Source organism: Thalassophryne amazonica, chromosome 20 (genome assembly GCF_902500255.1).
Source record: "Thalassophryne amazonica chromosome 20, fThaAma1.1, whole genome shotgun sequence".
NCBI classification, from domain to species: Eukaryota; Metazoa; Chordata; class Actinopteri; order Batrachoidiformes; family Batrachoididae; genus Thalassophryne; species Thalassophryne amazonica.
This window is the reverse complement of record NC_047122.1, coordinates 22,046,791-22,068,969: the sequence shown is the minus strand read 5'-3', so window position 1 is coordinate 22,068,969 and position 22,179 is coordinate 22,046,791. Positions and strand designations below refer to the sequence as shown.

General features: G+C 39.8%; 1 protein-coding gene across 2 annotated transcripts in view; it reads right to left on the bottom strand.

Annotated features, from left to right (window-relative positions):
- Positions 1–1,615: 1,615 nt before the first annotated feature.
- The window catches only part of tatdn1 (TatD DNase domain containing 1), a 31,954-nt gene continuing 11,390 nt past the window's right edge, over positions 1,616–22,179 (bottom strand). Inside the window, exons 1-12 of one of the 2 annotated variants that reach the window (XM_034161553.1) lie at positions 11,483–11,643; positions 10,254–10,319; positions 10,116–10,165; positions 9,931–9,994; positions 9,071–9,214; positions 5,950–5,992; positions 5,214–5,299; positions 5,017–5,057; positions 3,595–3,671; positions 2,946–3,016; positions 2,084–2,210; positions 1,616–1,793 (exon numbers count right to left, since the gene is read on the bottom strand). In XM_034161553.1, coding sequence (XP_034017444.1) covers positions 1,691–1,793; positions 2,084–2,210; positions 2,946–3,016; positions 3,595–3,671; positions 5,017–5,057; positions 5,214–5,299; positions 5,950–5,992; positions 9,071–9,214; positions 9,931–9,994; positions 10,116–10,165; positions 10,254–10,319; positions 11,483–11,558 — 948 coding nt within the window. In that variant the 5' untranslated portion in view covers positions 11,559–11,643 and the 3' untranslated portion in view covers positions 1,616–1,690. Of the gene's footprint in view, positions 1,794–2,083; positions 2,211–2,945; positions 3,017–3,594; positions 3,672–5,016; positions 5,058–5,213; positions 5,300–5,949; positions 5,993–9,070; positions 9,215–9,930; positions 9,995–10,115; positions 10,166–10,253; positions 10,320–11,482; positions 11,644–22,179 lie in introns of those variants that run through there. The other variant, XM_034161554.1, reaches the window with a different exon arrangement.

Below are 22,179 nucleotides of genomic sequence, written 5' to 3'. Positions count from 1 at the left end.
AGAAAAAAAGCAGATCACAGACATGACACAAAACTAAAGTCATTTCAAATGGCAACTTTCTGGCTTTAAGAAACACTATAAGAAATCAGGAAAAAAAATTGTGGCAGTCAGTAACAGTTGCTTTGTTAGACCAAGCAGAGGGAAAAAAATATGGAATCACTCAATTCTGAGGAAAAAATTATGGAATCATGAAAAACAAAAGAACGCTCCAACACATCACTAGAATTTTGTTGCACCACCTCTGGCTTTTATAACAGCTTGCAGTCTCTGAGGCATGGATTTAATGAGTGACAAACAGTACTATTCATCAATCTGGCTCCAACTTTCTCTGATTGCTGTTGCCAGATCAGCTTTACAGGTTGGAGCCTTGTCATGGACCATTTTCTTCAACTTCCACCAAACATTTTCAATTGGATTAAGATCCGTACTATTTGCAGGCCATGACATTGACCCTATGTGTCTTTTTGCAAGGAATGTTTTCACAGTTTTTCCTGTATGGTAAGATGCATTATCATCTTGAAAAATGATTTCATCATCCCCAAACATCCTTTCAATTGATGGGATAAGAAAAGTGTCCAAAATATCAACGTAAACTTGTGCATTTATTGATGATGTAATGACAGCCATCTCCCCAGTGCCTTTACCTGACATGCAGCCCCATATCATCAATGACTGTGGAAATTTACATGTTCTCTTCAGGCAGTCATCTTTATAAATCTCATTGGAACGGCACCAAACAAAAGTTCCAGCATCATCACCTTGCCCAATGCAGATTCGAGATTCATCACTGAATATGACTTTCATCCAGTCATCCACAGTCCACGATTGCTTTTCCTTAGCCCATTGGAACCTTGTTTTTTTCTGTTTAGGTGTTAATGATGGCTTTCGTTTAGCTTTTCTGTATGTAAATCCCATTTCCTTTAGGCGGTTTCTTACAGTTCGGTCACAGACGTTGACTCCAGTTTCCTCCCATTCGTTCATTTGTTTTGTTGTGCATTTTCGATTTTTGAGACATATTGCTTTACGTTTTCTGTCTTGATGCTTTGATGTCTTCCTTGGTCTACCAGTATGTCTGCCTTTACAACCTTCCCATGTTGTTTGTATTTGGTCCAGAGTTTAGACACAGCTGACTGTGAACAACCAACATCTTTTGCAACATTGCGTGATGATTTACCCTCTTTTAAGAGTTTGATAATCCTCTCCTTTGTTTCAATTGACATCTCTCGTGTTGGAGCCATGATTCATGTCAGTCCACTTGGTGCAACAGCTCTCCAAGGTGTGATCACTCCTTTTTAGATGCAGACTAACGAGCAGATCTGATTTGATGCAGGAGTTAGTTTTGGGGATGAAAATTTACAGGATGATTCCATAATTTATTCCTCAGAATTGAGTGAGTCCATATTTTTTCCCTCTGCTTGGTCTAAAAAGTAACCGTTACTGACTGCCACAATTTTTTTTTCCTGATTTCTTATAGTGTTTCTTAAAGCCAGAAAGTTGCCATTTGAAATTACTTTAGTTTTGTGTCATGTCTGTGATCTGCTTTTTTTCTACAAAATTAAACAACTGAATGAACATCCTCCGAGGCCAGTGATTCCATAATTTTTGCCAGGGGTTGTACATGGAGGCATGTGCCAACTGTCATGCTTTTATGTATGAACCCACAATTGTTCCACCGATCTGCCCGACTATATCAAGTGGAGGTGAAGAAGACTTTGATGGTGTTGTTGTAGATGGTGTTGGCCAGTTCCGCCGGGTCCTCCTCCCTCGCTGCCGCCAACACCTCCAGAACTTGTCTGGAAGAAAAAGAGGAAATGATTCAATCACCCATCACGCATAAATGTGCTCACTGCTAAAACTGTGCTGTCACATGTGTCACGTGTTCAAAACGAGCTGTGTCAGGCTTCACGTTTACTTCTGGTAATGGAGTTTATACGAGAACAAACAGAACTGTCGAGATTAGAGGACCTTCCTTATTTAACTGCAAAGAAGCCCCCCCCATTATAACCCCTTTAATCCTCAGATACTAGATTTTGCAACAATGTACGTTTGCGCGCTTGCACAGGAAATTAATGTGGATCCTCACATGATGTGACAGGGCTCGTTCCTGTCCTTCAGACAGTGTCCTGCCTCCCATTTTTTCTTTGTGGGAAATGTTGTCTTAACATATTTGGAGCCTGCGTGAGTGTTCTTCACGCCACACCACGGAGCGTCTGCAGAGAAATAGAGAAGAAACGTGCAGAAATTCAGAGAAGAAGCAAGAAGCAGTTTAACAGTCACATGACACACAACCTCAAACATGTGCAAGATCTCTAAAGGAGCAAGTTTGATCATGGTCCAGGGTGACGTCCTCGACAAAGAAAGACTGTCAAGATGTCACATACAAAAAGTGGCCAAAATTACAGAAACAATCTTAGGCAAGGTGCCCATGGTTGACATCGTCTGAGGTCTTGGTGGCGTGACCCTGAGCACAAAGTTTCACCTTGATGCACAAAGCCTTTCCCAAAGTATAGTATAAACAAGCCCCCCCCCCCCCCCCCCCCCCCAGTGGCCACAGTTAGAATCAAAATGCATCAGATGTTGAACTTGTCTGACTTCTATGTGAGGTGACTTTTCAGATCAAGTTTCACTTTGATGAAGACATTTTTCACAAGATATATTGCACACAAGGTTCCAAAAGTCTGCCCCCTAGTGGCCACAATTATAAAATGAACAAGCGCAGAGACGTCGCAGGTAAAAATGTACGTCAGTAAAACCTCAAACCTGCGATGAACTGATCTGAAATCACGCCAAAGTGTGAATGTTTGTCAAAGGAACAAAGCACTAAAATGACGCGATCATGATGTCAAAGAAAGTGGATAAAAATGAGTTTCAACCTGCGTTAAATGGGATAATTTAACAGATTATTATTTATTTTCGTTACCATTTTTAAATGGCTTGTATCTGACCTGTTTCTATCATGAGTCTCTCAGCAGGAATAGACTTCATTGCGTCGATGTTTGCTGACGTTTTTAAGGAACTAAAAAAAAAAAAGAAAGAAAGAAAGATGAAACAGGATTAAAATCACAGACTAAAAATCTACTCACAAAATGAAGGAATTATGGCTAAAATGGGATTTACTGTATTTGTATTTAATGTAGTTAACATTCCGATCTGCTCTGTGTCAGCCTGATCCCGTCAGATCTCAGAAGTTAAGCAGTGCGGGACCTGGTTAGTACTTGGATGGGAGACCTCTTTGGAACACCAGCGGCTGTGTGTGTTTCTCCAGGTAACACTGGAGTTGCGTCAGGAAGGGCATCCGGCGTAAAACCTGTGCCAAAATATCAATGCGGATCTGGTTGTATCCGCTGTGGCAATCCCAAACACAAAACGGGAGCAGCCGAATGGACAACCGTATTTAATGTAGTTAACATCAATTTTTGAAAGGATTTTTTTAGTGTTTTTTTTTTTTTACATTTTAACCTCCGTCTCTGCTGGAATTCTTTCGACTGTCACTTTGACTTTTCATTTCCAACAGTTAAAGCTTTATCTGGACCTAAAAACATGTGACCTGGAAACCCGGCTGAGTTTAGGTGACCTGACCCCACAAACTCTCACCATCCGTTAATTCCGATGTAGAGGTCGAGGTCAACGAGTGCTACAGCGTCTTCTGGATTCCCGTCAAACGAGTGGACCTGAAAGTTAAAAATGAGCACAAATCAGCGAGTTCCTGGGTTTAATCTGCAGCTGCGTTAACTGTTTGAGTTCGACAGTTATGACTTTGAGCTTCACCTTTCAAGGTCACCCAAGGTGTGAGCAATAGGGTGATACATGACTTCATTAGTGTTTAATAGTAACCAGAGAAGTATCTTTAACTAATTCACCACAGCAGCCAATCAAAATCACCCCCCATTATAGAAGCATTGGACCTAAATTTTAACCTTGACCTCTGACCTTTGACTTAACAGTTTTTTCTCTAAATCAAATCATTTTGTCCTTGACTGACCCTCAATTATTCCAACAAATTTGGTCCAAATTCATGAGAACTCCCATGCATGCAGGCAACACACACACACACACACACACACACACACACACACACACACACACACACACACACACACACACACACACACACACACACACACACACACACACACACACACACACACACACACACACACACACACACGATGTATTATTCTCTTCACCAATGAAGCTGGAGGTTATGTTATCGCTCCTGTTTATCTGTTTGTGAACAGCCTAGAGCCAATTTTTCATATATCATTATGAAATTTTTACTGGAGATTCATATCCTGATAGGCAAGAAGTGATTAAACTTTCAAGGTCATATGTCAAAAGGGAAAAGTCATGAAAAATCTTGGAATAATCCCTGTCTTTAACATTGAATGAATTTTCAAAAATTTGTAACTGTCAAAAAACAACAAAAAAACCATCAAATTTCTTTCATATTTGAGAGCATCATATATGATATCCTTTATTGACTGACAAAGTTTATCTGAATCTGATCCAGATTACAGATTTTGTGGCCATTTAAATTTAACACTGAAAACTTTATCTGATGTATATTTTACATTATATCTTAATCAAACGTGCCCCAATCATTCTCATATTTCAACATGAGGTGCAGACTGACACTCACTATCGCCTGACAAAGTTTGATTTGGATCTGATCTGGATTGTGGATTTTGTGGACATTTGAATTTAATATTGAAAAGCCCATTTGGTGTACATTTTGCATTATATCTAAATCAAAAGCGCCTCAATCACTCATTTGTGACAATGAGGTGCAAACTGGCACTCTCAATGAATAAACTAAGTTTGATCACATCCGATCCATACAGCAGATTTAGCGAATATGGGATTGTTTTTAACAGGACTTTGACCTTGAAATTTATTTCCAAGGTAAAAATTTGTGGAATTGGAAACTAGTGTTGGTGGAGGTTTGCCCTCTATGAGGGCGGTGCTCTAGTTTTATTTGCGTTTAAGTTTTGTGACTAAAAGCGGACGGGCTCACACCACTGCTCCGACACATCGGTCTCGATTTCTCTTCACAATGTCTGTCAGACACAAAGAAACACACCATCAATTTGAGACAATTGTCATGAACCCAGTTATATATATATATATATATATATATATATATATATATATATATATATTTTTTTTTTTTTTTTTTTTTTTTTTTTTTTTTTTTTTCTGGTGAACAAATGTACCGATAAAATCCTGATGGGAGTTCCTGCAGTGGAAGAACATCGGCAACCTGAACTCCTCTGCGAGATCAAACTGCTGCTCAAAGAATCTGACAGAAAAAAGGTTCATTTCACAATACATTTATAAAGACAGAATACATAAAAAAAAATACACACCAGATTAATTAATGAAAATAGACATTATCTGGAGATCAATTACAACCTATTATGGATATGAAGAAAATTTTTAAAATAAGAAATTTTTGTTTATAAGATTCAGTGTGACAATGTTAAATTTTTATATTTTTCCTTTTTGAAACATAATTTTCAAGTTCATACTTTTCTATAATTTGAGATTACAGGAAATAAAACTGCAGAATAATTTAATTTAATTAAAGAATCATCAAGATTGGATTTGATAGAAAAGACCTGAAAAATAGAGAGTAAAGACACATTGCTAATCAGGCTCGTGTCCTTCATTTGTGTTTCTTTTATGGACAGATTTTTTTCAATGAAGTCCTCAAATAATTGTATAAGGCAAATCTCTCAACTTGTGTGTGATCATTTGTCCTCAAATTTTGTTGTTTGTTAAAAATGCATCAATAAACTATGAATATGAAATGATCTTTGAACTATGTTTAATCAAATTGTACTTTGTGTGTCTCTCTTTTTTTTTTTTTTTAGGTATCCCAACAAATTTTAACATCTTACATGAAGATGGAGGGTAAATTTATTATATAAAAACATAAATAAAACTTACTTGAGCTGAGTTTCTTTTGGACAAAATTCCAACCTGTCAAAATCTGAAATTGTGACATATTAATAAAAACATTAATTAAGTTTACAAATTGCTTCATAAGAATATATAACAAAGAAAGACATGTAGTGTACAACCCCAATTCCAATGAAGTTGGGACGTTGTGTAAAATGTAAATAAAAACAGAATACAATGATTTGAAAATCCTCTTCAACCTATATTCAATTGAATACACCACAAAGACAAGATATTTAATGTTCAAACTGATAGACTTTGTTTTTGTGCAAATATTTTCTCATTTTGAAATGGATGCCTGCAACACATTTCAAAAAAGTTGGGACAGAGCAACAAAAGACTGAGAAAGTTGATGAATGCTCAAAGAACACCTAATTGGAAACAGGTGAGTGTCATGATTGGGTATAAAAGGAGCATCCCCAAAAGGCTCAGCCATTCACAAGCAAAGATGGGGTGAGGATCACCACTTGTGAACAACTGTGTGAAAAAAATAGTCCAACAGTTTAAGAACAGTGTTTTTCAACATTCAACTGCAACATTTAACTGCAAAGAATTTCCATCATCTACAGTCCATAATACGAGGTCTGTTAGAAAAGTATCCGACCTTTTTATTTTTTGCAAAAACCTGATGGATTTGAATCACGTGTGCTTGCATGAGCAAACCTTGAACCTTTGTGCGCATGCGTGAATTTTTTCACGCCTGTCGATTGTGTCATTTGCTTGCAAGCAGCCTTTGTGTGAGGATGGGTATTGTCTCTCGTCAGATTTTCATTTCAAGGAAAATGGCGGAACGACTGGAGCAGCGCTACTGCATCAAATTTTGCCAGAAACTGGGCGACAGCCAGGTGGAAACCATTCAGAAGATTCAGACGGCTTTCGGTGACGATCCTATGGGCATCACACAGATTAAGGAGTGGTACAACCAGTTTAAAGACGGCCGCACAATGGTGGAGAGCGCGCCACGCAACAGTCGGCCATCAACATGCTGAAATGACCAGATCATTTCCAAAGTGAACGCTGTGGTGATGCAGGACCGTCGTGTGACTATCCGAGAAATTGCGGAAGAGGTGCATCTTTTTTGCACGTTCCACTGTGACAGCAGATTTGGCCATGAAAAGAGCGGCGGCAAAATTCGTGCTTCGGCACGAAGCTGGTAACGGCAGAGCAAAAGCACCTCCGTGTTGAAGCCTCACAAGACATGCTGTGACATGCCCACCTCTTCCACCATTCGGAATATTCAGATGGCTTTCGGTGGCTTTTCAGTCGTGTGACTATCCGAGACATTGTGGAAGAGGTTGGCATCATTTTTCGGAGTCCAGCATCATCACCGAAAGCCGAATGGTTTCCACCTGGCTGTCGCCCAGTTTCTGGCAAAATTTGATGCAGTAGCGCTGCTCCAGTCATTCCGCCATTTTCCTTGAAATGACAATCCGACGAGAGACTACACCCATCCTCACACAAAGGCTGCTTGCAAGCAAATGACGCAACTGACAGGCGTGAAAAAAATTCACGCATGCGCACGAAGGTTAAAGGTTGGCTCATGCAAGCACACCTGATTCAAATCCATCAGGTTTTTGCAAAAAATAAAAAGGTCCGATACATTTCTAACAGACCTCGTATAATCAGAAGATTCAGAGAATCTGGAGAACTTTCTACACGTAAGCGGCAATGCCGAAAACCAACACTGAATGTCCATGACCTTTGATCCCTCAGGCGGCACTGCATTAAAAACCAACATCATTGTGTAAAGGATCTTACCGTGTGGGCTCAGGAACACTTCAGAAAACCACTGTCAGTTAACACAGTTCATTGTTACATCTACAAGTGCAAGTTAAAACTCTACCATGCAAAGCGAAAGCCATACAGCAACAACATCCAGAAACACCGCCACCTTCTCTGGGCCTGAGCTCATTTCAAATGGACAGACACACAGACGAAAAGTGTGCTGTGGTCTGATGAGTACACGTTTCAAGTTGTTTTTGGAAATCATGGAAGTTGTGTCCTCTGGACAAAAGAGGAAAAAGACCATCCAGATTGTTACTGGTGCAAAGTTCAAAAGCCAGCATCTCTGATGGTATGGGGTGTGTTAGTGTCCATGGCATGGGCAACCTACACATCTGTGATGGCACCATCAATGCTAAAAGGTACATCCAGGTTTTGGAGCAACACATGCTGCCATCCAAGCAACATCTTTTTCAAGGATGTCCTTGCATATTTTAGCAAGACAATGCCAAGCCACATTCTGCACGTGTTACAACAGCGTGGCTTCATATTAAAAGACTGGCCTGCCTGCAGTCCAGACCTGTTGCCCAATGAAATGTGTGGCACATTATGAAGCGCAAAATATGACAACAGAGACCCCGGACTGTTGAACAACTGAAGTCATACATCAAGCAAGAATGGGAAAGAATTCCACCTACAAAGCTTCAACAATTAGTGTCCTCAGTTCCCAAATGCTTATTGAGTGTTGTTAGAAGGAAAGGTGATGTAACACAGTGGTAAACATTCCACTGTCCCAGCTTTTTTGAAATGTGTTGCAGGCATCTATTTCAAAATTAGCAAATATTTGCACAAAAACATTAAAGTTTATCAGTTTGAACATTAAATATCTTGTCTTTGTGGTGAATACAGGTTGAAGAAGATTTGCAAATCATTGTATTCTATTTTTATTTACATTTTACACAACGTCTCAACTTCATTGGAATTGGGGTTGTATTATAGTATTAATATAAAGCACTTCCTGGGCCTCATTAACAAAAAAAATTCTTACATTCTCACTTAAATGATCATATTTCCCGGAGTACAAGTTGTGTGATTATTTATTTATTTATTTTTTAATAGTTTGGGAGGTCCTGCAACTTGTGTGACTTATACATTGAAAAACATTCATTGCCTACTAATATAAGCAGCAGGTTGGTCATTATTGGCGTTGACCTACAGCAACTTATACTCAAGGTTCTTAAAATGGAGCAATCCTTCCACTTGGTGGACATTTACGATGAATGCAGGTTCCACCAAGAGCTCTGACTAGTAATAATAATTATGACAATAACAATTAAGTTTTTTCTAAATAAACCTATTGTTGTAGTTGTGCTGATTGTATACACACCTAAACCACACTCTCCAATGGCCACCACCTTTCCTCTGTTCGCTGTCACCAGCTCCCTCAGTCCGGAAAAGTACTGGGATGCCCCATGTTCCTCGAACTCACCACAGCGGGTTGGATGGCAGCCAACAGTGCAGAAGAACTCATCTGGATTAAAGAGAAAAACATGTTGGGTAAAAAAAGATTAAAGGTCCAACACAAAAATTAGCAGCAATGATGTTTACATCTGTCCTGCGATACACTGGTGATCTATCCAGGCCAGGGTGTACACATCCCTCATGCCCTATGACTGCTGGGATAAGCTCCACCCCCCCCCCCCATGACCCTGACCTGGAGTAAGTACGTGTTGAAAAAAAGGCTGGATGGATAGATGTTTACCACTGTTGCTCTGGGGGTTAGTAAGGTTAGACCTTACTTGTGTGAAGCTCCTTGGGGAACTCTGTTGTGATTTTGCGCTATATAAATGAAAATAAATTGAAAATTGAAAATGTTTACGTCTCATCTGTAACGTTCAAAATAAAAGTACTGGATTCTAAATACAGCTAGTATTAAAATGCTTTTATTTTGAAGGCCCAAGTATCAAAGTGGATGGCCGTCCTTCCGGGCCTATGGAACGGGACACGCTGATAATTTCCCTCAAAACAAACTTTTCTGCACTGACTCAAGGGGACAATATGGCTGGAAAACCTGTTTAAGTTTGACCTCTAAGACTCAAGCAGCCGCGCAGAAAACAAACAAACCAACCAACAAACTCTAAACAATCATTTACTTTTCTACAAAGATGAAAACGAAACCTTCATAAAATCACATTCAGGTCTGAGACACCGGAAAGCAGCACAGCAGGATCACGTTCCTGTCCTGACCTCTGGTCTGAGCCAGTGCGACAGCCGCCCTGCTGTCCTCCAAACTTCCTCCCGTGATCATGAACTGAAACACAAACATCATGTCGTCACCTCACAGACGCATCATCAGAGTCATCATCCATTAATACAACGACTCTACCATTACGGAACATGCATCAGTTTGCGCCTCTTCTTCATGTATTTACCTTTTCCACGCCAACTGTGATGGCTCTGTCGATGATCTGATCAAAATCATCTGTCAAGAAAAATCAATCAGAGTCATCTGGCTGGAAAATCAACAGACAAAAGTGTGCACAGGTCACAGACATAACTGAGCATCTCACCGTCATGCTTCTGCTTCCCTCTGTGGACTCCTCTGAATACCGGGTCCGTCAGGTTCACGCCGACATCTGCACAGACACAGAGTCACTGATCAGTAACTGAGTGTCTGCTTTAACAGGAAAACAGCAGCTAGTCTTCACAATTCCTGTTTCTGATGCAGACCGCCATGAATCACAGCCGACATTTCATCCTGCTGAACAGACACACTGCACAGACACGACTGTGAGCTGTATCAGCTACCCCTTGACCCCTGACCCTAAACCATATCATATTACACCAATTTCTTGCAGTTCAGAAACTGACCACCATTTCAGGAGCTATGGTGCTTCCGGTGTCAGAATGAGGCTCTAATCCTAGTTACTTAGTTAGTTACAAGTTGGATTTGGATTAGAGTTCCTTTTTTTCCCTCAAAAGCATCAAAAGTCTGGAAATTTAAACAGTAATTCTGCTACCAGACTGTGACTTTGCACACTTCAAAAAGTCTTGCGCATTAGCAGAACTCCAATTTCGGAATGTTTCTGATTCACACAATACTGACAAATAAAACCAGTTCAGCAACTGTGAAATAAAATTGAAAATCATCAGATGTAATAAGGTATAAAAAGTAATTTTTTTAAATTAATTAATTCATCCATCCATTTTCTAGATCCTGCAAACACAGGGAGAACATGCAAACTCCACTCAGAAAGACCACAGGTAGGAATCAAACTCATGACCTTCGTGCTGTGAGGCAACAGTGTTAACCACTAATCCACTGTGCCGACCTTATGCATTCATTATCGGGGTCATTTTTGATCATAATTAATTATTTTAGTTGTAAACTTTGCTCCCATGTCACTTTTGATGAAACAAGGGCCTTTATTATTTAATTTTTAAAATGACAGATTTTTTCTGATTTATTTAGTGGCTTACTTCTTTTACAAAAAACATATTTAATGTTTAACTTGCATTTATTATCTTTAGGCTGCACTCTTGGCTGAAGGTTCAATTCCCCGAAGTTTGAACTGACACGTGCGTTGTTGTAGACTTTTTTTTTAACTAAAGTGTTAAATCGGGACGTGTTTAGTATGAATAATATGAACAGTAAATCAAATCAAACATTTTATTCCTGGAACGTTCAGCAGGGCTAAATCATTAGCTTACAGGCTAACTCAATGGGTACATTTTAAAAGCGTTGAACCGCTTAAAAAACGTTGGTTTTAATTAAAGGCATAAAATATGAGTTTCTTACCGATTAATTTGAGCCGATTCATGTTTGTGAGAGTATTTAATGTTTTTACAAGAGCCACACATGCAGCTCTCACCATAACGCCACATTACCGTAATCTCTAAAAGAGATACGAATCACATTTTAACTACTACGTTACTGTTTATCCAAAGAGATAAACTTTGGTTTCAGCTAATCGCTTAACTAATTAGTTGTTGACAGTTACCACTAAAGAAGCTGTTTAGCCCCGACGTAACAATGACAGTGAATTACTAAAGCGTATTTATTTTATTTTGAAATGTCGTCGTGGAAACTCTGTCCACGTGGTACCCTGACATTTAAATTTAAATAATTTCACATGTACCTGATACATGAACGTTGCTCCATTAAATAAAACGCAGAAAAAGACGTTAAGCCTGAAAGGAGATATACAAAAAAAACAAGTTACTTGTAAAATTACAAATATGTTATTACATTCATTTTCCTCCCTAAATCAAACTATATAAAACAGATTTTTTTTTTTTTAATGGTGTAAGTCGCGCGGATAACCAAATATTTCCTGCGCATTTTATACAGGTACAACGATGATGTGTCGTAAAACTTCAACTCCCAGAAACCTCCTTGCGGATTCCAACTCCGTGACTTTCCAAACCCCCTTGACGACTTATTTTCTCAAAAGCGACTAGCGACAAATCTAGCTACTTTTCCTGAGGTCCATGGACTCTTTTCCGGTGTTTTTGGCGACTCAAAAATGAACGCAGTGCCTGTTGTCAATGCGCAGCTTGGCCTTGAGAAGTTATTTTATTTTAAGAAGTGATAGCCAATTTTAATGGCAACATAAATAAACAAACCAAGAATCAAGTTTATTTTGTGTTTTACTCACTTTATTTGTCTCTTTCACAACGTTTTATTTTTCAAAACTTTATTTCAACAAATACATTGACGGGCAGGGGGGGCGGTGCGGCGAAACACCGACAGGAGCCGAAAGGAGCCAATAGGAACCGACAGGAAACTGACAGGAGCCGGTAGGAGCAGGTGTTGTGCCGAATTCAGCACACCTACCGTGAAAAGCACCACTTCACGGGAACGCGCATTTGAACCTCGTCGCCAAACTCACATTTAACAGCACAGATACACAGTTTGCACCGACAAAAATGTACACGTCAATATAATTCTTATTCTATGTCACGTTCTCTCTAGATATGTGGGAGTGAACCTGTTGAGATTAGCGTCCATTCCTAGTTGTCTGTATATGTATTATGTCTGTATATAAAATAAGAATTTATTCAGAGTATCCTAATCATCATCATAATCAGAATTATTATTATTATTATTATTATTATTATATAAATGTACACAAAACAATGGTTGTCATTCCAAGTTACTTAATTTCCAAATACAATACAAAAGTGAAAGAACGTGTATTTTTGGAAGTGTGTGAAATAACTTTCTGTCGAACTCGTTACACATGGAAACAGATTTATTGGCAGGGAAGGGGAGAGCAGTGGCAGTTCTACAATGAATTACTCCCCAGGTAAGACCAAGCGCACCCCCCCCCCCAAAAAAACAAAAACAAAACAAAACAAAAACAGCCATTTTTAATTATTTTATTTATATATTTATTTTTATATTTTAAAAGGGTCCCTGAAATTGTAATTCAAATTGACATCAAAAGACAGCAGGCTAAACTATAACTCTTATTCATGCATTGCAAGTTTGAATAAACAGGCCCTGACATGCTAAATGTCTGTTATTAGATGCTTTATTAATCTGGCTTTCATGGAGGAACAATTAGCTCTTTATTAATGTGCATATTTGTCTCAACATTTAGCTAAATATGTAACTTGATTTTTGTAAATATTTGGCTAAATGTGAAAATACTGAGCATTGACTGATTTAAAAAATGTTTTAGGTTTGACAGAAATGTGACACTCAAGTTTTTGCCTTTTTTTCTCCCTAATTTTTGGTCTTCATCTGTGGGTCAAAAGAAAATCTAAAGTGAAATGTTACCAGCATTCCCATGTCACTGAAATCAAATATGATTCTTTTTCTCCATCAAATAAACCAGTCAATTATGAAGATAAGTCTAATTTAAATGTCATTATTATTATTATTATTATTATCATCAACATCATCATCATTATTAAGTGTGTAAAATATATTTTCTGTCTACATACACTGAACAAAAATAGAAATGCAACACTTTTGTTTTTGTTCCCATTTTTCATGAGCTGATCTTACGAGGGCTGTCAATAAAGTAACGGTCCTTTTTATTTTTTTCAAAAACTTTATGGATTTCATTCATATGTTTTTACGTCAGACAAGCTTGAACCCTCGTGCGCATGTGTGAGTTTTTCCACGCCTGTTGGTGACGTCATTCGCCTGTGAGCACGCCTTGGGAAGGAGTGGTCCCGCCCCCTCGTCGGATTTTCATTGTCTGGAAATGATGGAATGAAAAGGACTTTTTTTCCATCAGAATTTTTTCAGAAGCTGTTAGAGACTGGCAGCTGGAAACCATTTGAAAAATTTATCTGGCTTTCGGTGAAAATTTTACGGGCTTCACAGAGAATAAGGTCTGTTATTACAGCTTTAAGGACCCCTTTAAGGACGCTCGGTGCGCCACGTTCTGAGCTGCGACGACGCGGCACAAGCCACCGGACCATTTCTAAACGGATGGCTCTGTGGATACGAGACCGTCGTGTGCTCTTTCTCTGGTTATCACAAGAGCTGGACATCAGCCATTTTCTGGCAGATTTCACTTTTAACAAGAGATTTTGTCATGGAAAGCCGAGCAGAGGCTTCGCGCGTAAAGACCGATTCGCTTTGGAAGCGAGACAAAGGAACACCTCCGTTTCGGCGTGTCAGAGGACAAGTTTGGACATGTCCAGCTCTCCACAATTTCACTGATACTTACTGGACTGTCTCGCTTCCAAAGCGAATCGGTCTTTACGTGCGAAGCCTCCGCGCGGCTTTCCATGACAAAATCTCTTGTTAAAAGTGAAATCTGCCGGAAAATGGCTGATGTCCAGCTCTTGTGATAACCAGAGAAAAAGCACACGACGGTCTCGTATCCACACAGCCATCAGCTCAGAAATGGTCCGGCGGCTTGTGCCGCGTTGTCGCAGCTTGGAGCGCGGCGCGCCGAGCGTCCTTAAAGGGGTCCTTAAAGCTGTAGTAACAGACCTTATTCTCTGTGACGCCCGTAAAATTTTCACCGAAAGCCAGATACATTTTTGAATGGTTTCCAGCTGCCAGTCTCTAACAGCTTCTGAAAAAATTCTGATGGAAAAAAAGTCCTTTTCATTCCGCCATTTCCAGACAATGAAAATCCGACGAGGGGGCGGGACCACTCCTTCCCAAGGCGTGCTCACAGGCGAATGACGTCACCGACAGGCATGGAAAAACTCACGCATGCGCACGAGGGTTCAAGCATGTCTGATGTAAAAACATATGAATGAAATCCATATACTTTTTGAAAAAAATAAAAAGGACTGTTACTTTATTGACAGACCTCGTAAGATCTAAAGCATTTTCTATATACACAAAAGACCTATTTCTCTCAAATATTGTTCACAAATCTGTGATAGTGAGCACTTCTCCTTTGCTGAGATAATCCATCCCACCTCACAGGTGTGGCAGATCAAGTTGCAGATTAGACAGCATGATTAGGTGGGAATCAATCCCACAGCCTTCTGGCTGTGCGGTAACAGCGGTAACCACAAAGCCACCATGCTACCCATAAATTAATACTCTTATACTGAACTGTTTTGTTTTTTATATGCACTCCAGTTTTATTATATACGAGGGCTGTCAATAAAGTAACGGTCCTTTTTATTTTTTTCAAAAACTATATGGATTTCATTCATATGTTTTTACGTCAGACATGCTTGCACCCTCGTGCGCATGCGTGAGTTTTTCCACGCCTGTCGGTGACGTCATTCGCCTGTGAGCACTCCTTGTGGGAGGAGTTGTCCAGCCCCTCGTCGGAATTCCTTTGTCTGAGAAGTTGCTGAGAGACTGGCGCTTTGTTTGATCAAAATTTTTCTAAACCTGTGAGACACATCGAAGTGGACACGGTTCGAAAAATTAAGCTGGTTTTCAGTGAAAATTTTAACGGCTGATGAGAGATTTTGAGGTGATTCTGTCGCTTTAAGGACTTCCCACGCAGCGAGACGTCGCTCAGCGCTCTCAGCCGCCGTCGTCAGCCTGTTCAAGCTGAAAACCTCCACATTTCAGGCTCTATTGATCCAGGACGTCGTGAGAGAACAGAGAAGTTTCAGAAGAAGTCGGTTTCAGCATTTTATCCGGATATTCCACTGTTAAAGGAGATTTTTTTAATGAAAGATGTGCGGACGCGACGCTCCGCCACAGGAAAAACACCTCTGTTGAAAGCCTTAAGGACAAGTTGGAACATGTCCTGCTGTTAAACAATTTCTCATATACTCACTCCACTGAAATCCATCAAAAGCCGCCTGGATTTTACAAATGGTTATCAACACGGAGGTGTTTTTCCTGTGCCGCCGTACCGCGTCGGCTGTGTCCCGACGCGCGGACCCGTCCGCACGTCTTTCATTAAAAAAATCTCCTTTAACAGTGGAATATCCGGATAAAATGCTGAAACCGACTTCTTCTGAAACTTCTCTGTTCTCTCACGACGTCCTGGATCAATAGAGCCTGAAATGTGGAGGTTTTCAGCTTGAACAGGCTGACGACGGCGGCTGAGAGCGCTGAGCGATGTCTCGCACAGTGGGAAGTCCTTAAAGCAACAGAATCACCTCAAAATCTCTCATCAGCCGTTAAAATTTTCACTGAAAACCAGCTTAATTTTTCGAACCGTGTCCACTTCGATGTGTCTCACAGGTTTAGAAAAAATTTTGATCAAACAACGCGCCAGTCTCTCAGCAACTTCTCAGACAAAGGAATTCCGACGAGGGGCTGGACGACTCCTCCCACAAGGAGTGCTCACAGGCGAATGACGTCACCGACAGGCGTGGGAAAACTCACGCATGCGCACGAGGGTTCAAGCATGTCTGACGTAAAAACATATGAATGAAATCCATATAGTTTTTGAAAAAAATAAAAAGGACCGTTGCTTTATTGACAGACCTCGTATAATTATGGGTCCAAGCTAAAAGTGCTGGAGCCCTCTTGAAATTGCTGGCATTATTATTATTATATTATTATCTATTACCTATTAGTATCTGCATTGTGAATGTGCTCTCAAAATACCCCCCACATTTGAACCATTTCCCACTCAAATAGTGTAATTTGATTGTTATTATTATATTATATAATCCTTAACTGGGGAAACAAATTTGCTACAATTAGTTATAATTAGTTATTCTGGAGCAGCACGGTGGGTTCGTGGTTAGCACTGTTGCCTCACAGCAAGAAGGTCATGGGTTCAATTCCCACCTGTGGCCTTTCTGTGTGGAGTCTGTGTGTTCTCCCCGTGTTTGCGTGGGTTCCCTCCGGGTGCTCCGGTTTCCTCCCACATCCAAAGACACAGGTTAGGTGGACTGCAGACTTTAAATTGTCTGTAGGTGTGTGTGTGCGGGTGTGAATGTGTTTGTTTGTATATATGTGGCCCTGTGACAGACTGGCGTCCTGTCCTGGGTGAACCCCGACTTGCATTCTATGACTGCTGGGATAGGCTCCAGCCCCCCGCAACCCTTCATTGGACTAAGCAGTTGAAGATGAGTTTAAGCATTTTCCTTATTTTGCCTTTCAGCTTCTGGAGGGGCTCTGCCCCCCATGCTCCCCAACTTTTCAAGCATTTTTTTTTTTAACTTTTCAGCTGACCCCCCAATTACAGCCCTCTTAACCCCCTGCCAATTTAAGCATTTTTTAAATGTAGATGTAAATTAATATTCAAAGTTTTCAGCTACTTGACAGTAGGGCTGTACAATATGGTCAAATTATCGTATCTCAATATTGTCACATAAATTGTTATGTAAATGTCACTTATATACATGCTGTCCATATTCTTGAGCCGCTTAGGTGGGTAGGGAGAGTTCCCATGGGATAAAAAAGCTTTTCAACCTACCATCCCTGGTTCTCAAGACCAGGCACCTACTCTTTTTTTTTTCTTTAAAGATATTTAGTTGTACCTTAGTAAACACTAGTAGAGTTCCACGCTAGATTTGGAATATATAATACAGTAGAAGATATACCTTACTGAATTTTTATATCAGTATGATATACGATATGACTATGATCTGACACAAAATACAGCAACAGTGAAAATTAAACACTCAAACAAAACAGTAATAATACTACATTCATTTTGCACTCATCATAAGGTTAGGATACTGTGCCCTCCAAAAGTATTGGAACACTTGGAATTTCACACATTTTAATTTGTTTATGCCATTTTAAATACAAGAAATTCACACACACACACACACACACACACACACACACACACACACACACACACACACACACACACACACACACACACACACACACACACACACACACACACACACACACACACACACACACACACACAGAAAGAATAAAAATTTCTAAAATTATCTTCCTCAAACTCAAACTGAAAGCAAATCTCTAAAACTTGATAAAACCTGTAAGTAATCAGTTTTCTTTAGACAAGTCAGGGGATGGAAACATGAACATTTTCAAGTCACTGATTTTATTTACATCAGTTATGAAGAAATGGGAAAGGTTCCTTCAACAAAACATCAAATCTACTCGTAGTCTTTCATCTCAAATGTACTTTCTGTCAAATTGCAGCTGAACTTTCAGGTCTTCTTTTTAAGAAAATCCTCCTCTACACCACTTCATCAGGAAGCTAGATTTTATATTTTTAATTAATTTATATAAAGTTGTAGGGAATTGCTTTCAGTTTGAGTTAAGGAAGATAATTTTAGAAAAAAAATGTATTTGAAATGGAATAAACAAATTAAAATGTGTGAAATACCAAGTGTTCCAATACTTTTGAGGGTAATTGAGAAACAGTGAGAAGCAGCATCTTACATCTCATATTATTACATCTCATTATTTGCCTGATCATAAAGATTCCAAAAAAGGTATAGTTTGGACAATTTGTGACTGAATGTTATGGAGTTATGAGGTAAAAGCAGCAAGAATGGTGATAAAGGTCAGTTTCAGTTTGTACAGGGGTCAAACGTTAAAGTTGCCCCATTAATTTTGCTCCAGCTGTATTTGTGCTGGATTTGATGCTCGTATCACCATTTGAAAGATTGTTTCAGTTATCTGCTGCACTAATAAACCAACAGAGCATGAACCAGCTGCTGTCTGTTAGCTTAAACGTGTATATAAGGCAATCCAAATTAAAGGAGAAATGCTGCTTTTAACAACCTGGACCTCATTTCTGGCATAAAATACGGTCGTTTACTCACCAATATAAGTGTGGTGTGATTAGAAGTCTATAGTTCAAATGACGTGTTCAGTTCAAATCTGAAGCAAACATTTTTCTTCTTCTACTAAGGTGGATTAGAACTTTTCGTGGTACACAGCACAATCTACTGGACAGGAGGAACCTAGCAGTCAATGTGACTCTGATTTCAAAATGCAGGTCTTTCAACCAGAAGTGTGGTGCCTTGACATGTCAATCATCTGTGTCCAATCAGATTTCAGGGGAGTCCAGTGAAACCCCGGCCTCTGCTCTAGCTCCATCCATGCAAGGAAGTGTTCAACATTTCCTGTTTCACTGTGACTGAGAATTTGGCACTCCTGTTTGAGTGTGAGCTTGCCACTGAGGTCCTGCGAGATTCCATGGGATCTCGTCTGTCAATCCAGGAAGTGTTTGACATTTGAACATTTCCTGTTTTACTGTGGATTTGAAAATTGGCACTTCCTGTTTATGATGCCCTGTACCATGAGTTAGCTTTTGCTTTGCGCTGCTGTGAGACGCTTCGCTCATATTAATTTGATTAAGACAATACTTTGAATAAGACAGTTCCAAGTAAACACCGTTTTCTGATTGCCTTAACTTGCATAAGGTCATAAACACCATAAACAATAATCTAATTGAGATGTGGAGTAATCAAACTATGACATCTTTTTGGAGTTTGCACAGCATTTTGCAACACATAAGGCATAGTGGACTTATAGCAGTCATCAGTCATTAATCACCTCTGTATGCTGTAAGTCAGTTTGTGAGTGAGTGAGGGAATGAGTTAGTCAGTCGGTCAGTGAGTCAAGCTGTGTTCAAAACCAGATGTTCCATTATTTTCTTTTGAACTTTTGCTGCTTGCCACAGTGTTATGGACAAACTGGATGCTGTTTTATCTTTAATGAGGAGGAAAAATGAACAGCGAGAGATGGATTATTTAAGTGCAGAGAATCACCTGGCTTTAAACGTGTGTGATATTTCAGAAAGGAATTCATTTCAAACCTCACAAAAAGTTAACATTTTAAGCTGCCATCAGAGCCAGGGTTTCCTGTTTTAATATAATGCTGTGTAAAATGCTAAAACACTTTATCTTTCATTAAGTAAATTATTGTCTGTGTTGTTATTGAAAAATGGCCGCGCCTCATGTCATTACCTGAAGTCTGATGCTGCAGACCACAGAAACTCTGCTATAGTGACCACAGTGATGGTTTTTCTGACACCATCATCTGAATGCAGCATCAGTCAGTGAGTAAATCAGTGAATCAAAGAGTCAGTGAGTAAGGCACATGTAAAGTAGACCTGTGGTTTAAGTGTTTATAAAGCCTTGTTGATAATTTCAGGATCTGATAGACACTAAGGCCAATGCTGAACACACTATGAAGTGATTTTTAAACTTCATACTAAGGTACATAAGAAGAACGTTGTTTCTTTTAACCTGATGTCAGATAAAACTGGAGCACTTTTTGTTCATATGTACACTGTGAAGATGAGCAACACTAAAACCCATAACTTCTCTGGCCTGATGAGACAAAGATTGAACTCTTTGGTGTGAATGCCAGGTGTCATGTTTGGAGGAAACCAGGCACCATCCCTACAGTGAAGCATGGTGGTGGCAGCATCATGCTGTGGAGATGTTTTTCAGCAGCAGGAACTGGGAGACTAGTCAGGATTGAGGGGAAGATGAATGCAACAATGTACAAAGACATCCTGGATGAAAACCTGCTCCAGAGCGCTCTTGACCTCAGACTGGAGTGACGGTTCATCTTTCAGCAGGACAATGACCCTAAACACACAGCCAAGATATCAAAGGAGTGGCTTCAGGACAACTCTGTGAATGTCCTGGCCCAGAACTGAATTTGATTTAACATTTCTGGAGAGATCTGAAAATGGCTGTACATAAATACTTATGTACATGTGATTTCTTAGTTTTTCCTTTTTAATAATTTTGCAAAAATTTCAAAAAGCGTTTTTCATGTTGTCATGATGGGATGTTATGAGTAGAATTTTGAGGAGAAAAATGAATCAACTCCATTTCAGAAAAAGGCTAGAACATAAAATGTGAAAACCTGAAGCGCTGTGAATACATTCTGGATGTACTGCAAAGATCAAACTGCAACAGTCTTTGTGTATGTAGTTGCCCTTTATTTATTTACACAAAAAATTAATACAAATGTTTCAATCTGTTGGTCCACTTAGAGAGGGACCACGATTGTCTCAATGTAAAAAATACATATGGAACATGGGAAGGAGCACAAAAAAGAGGTGTCCCACAAGAGACACAGAGGTGTAAGTTTTCACAGAAAACACTGAGTTATGATGAGCACAGAACACTGATGAGGTGATGGCGCACGAACGGGAACAACACGCCGTGCTCACGTGTGATAAGAACATTTCAGCACCACTGTCGCTGGAGACGCACAAAAGAAGTGGAGCTCATCTTCAAGTCCTCACTTCAGTCTTCATAAAAAGTGTGAGATCAAGTGTGATGGGATGAGAAACTGTTTGAAGGAAGTTACGAGTTGGAAAGCTTCCTGCTGGACTTTGTTTCCGTACAGAGTCTGACCCTCAAGATCGTGATCCTACAGATGGGCTGGCACAGCTGCTTCATACTGTTTTGTGTTCTCCATTGCTCTGGAAGTCACACCTTCATTTTTTTTTTTTGTGGTAACACTGGATCCTGCTTACAGAACAAGGTTCTAAGCTTCTGCCACAGGTGGCCTTCCACAGTGTCCATGCTGGTTGTTAACAAGGTGGTTTGGAAGCAGTGGTGGTCCATTGACACCAGGATGGTAAAATGCACAATTGTTCTCATAGCGACAGCTTCCCTTCATCATGAAGTGTCGACACACCGGCCTGTTGGATGTGTCCGATGGAAAAACAGAAAACAGCATTAAGGTCAGCAAACGCAGCACATCTTTTATTCCGCCTTTAAAATGCATCGACCTGGAATTTGATTGCATTATTAGTGGCTTTTATATAACGGCTTGTCATGTCACGTGACATGGATTATTCGTCCCATTTGTGTTACGGTGCCTTTAGTGTGCAAATTTGGTTCCATACGTTTTGTACCATTGCACACTGTGAACCCTGCCCACGCACACACTAGTGGGGGCAGCGTTTAGCTAAACATGGCAGACTTTGTTTTGCTAGAGACTTTGCGGGGGATTCTTGCAAATAAATTAGCTTCACACAGGCGTCTTCTAACTGTCACAGCACTTACAGGTAACTGCAGACTGTCTTTGATCATCCTGGAGCTGATCAATGGGTGAGCCTTTGCCGTTCTGGTTATTCTTCTATCCATTTTGATGGTTGTTTTCAGTTTTCTTCCACATGTCTCTAA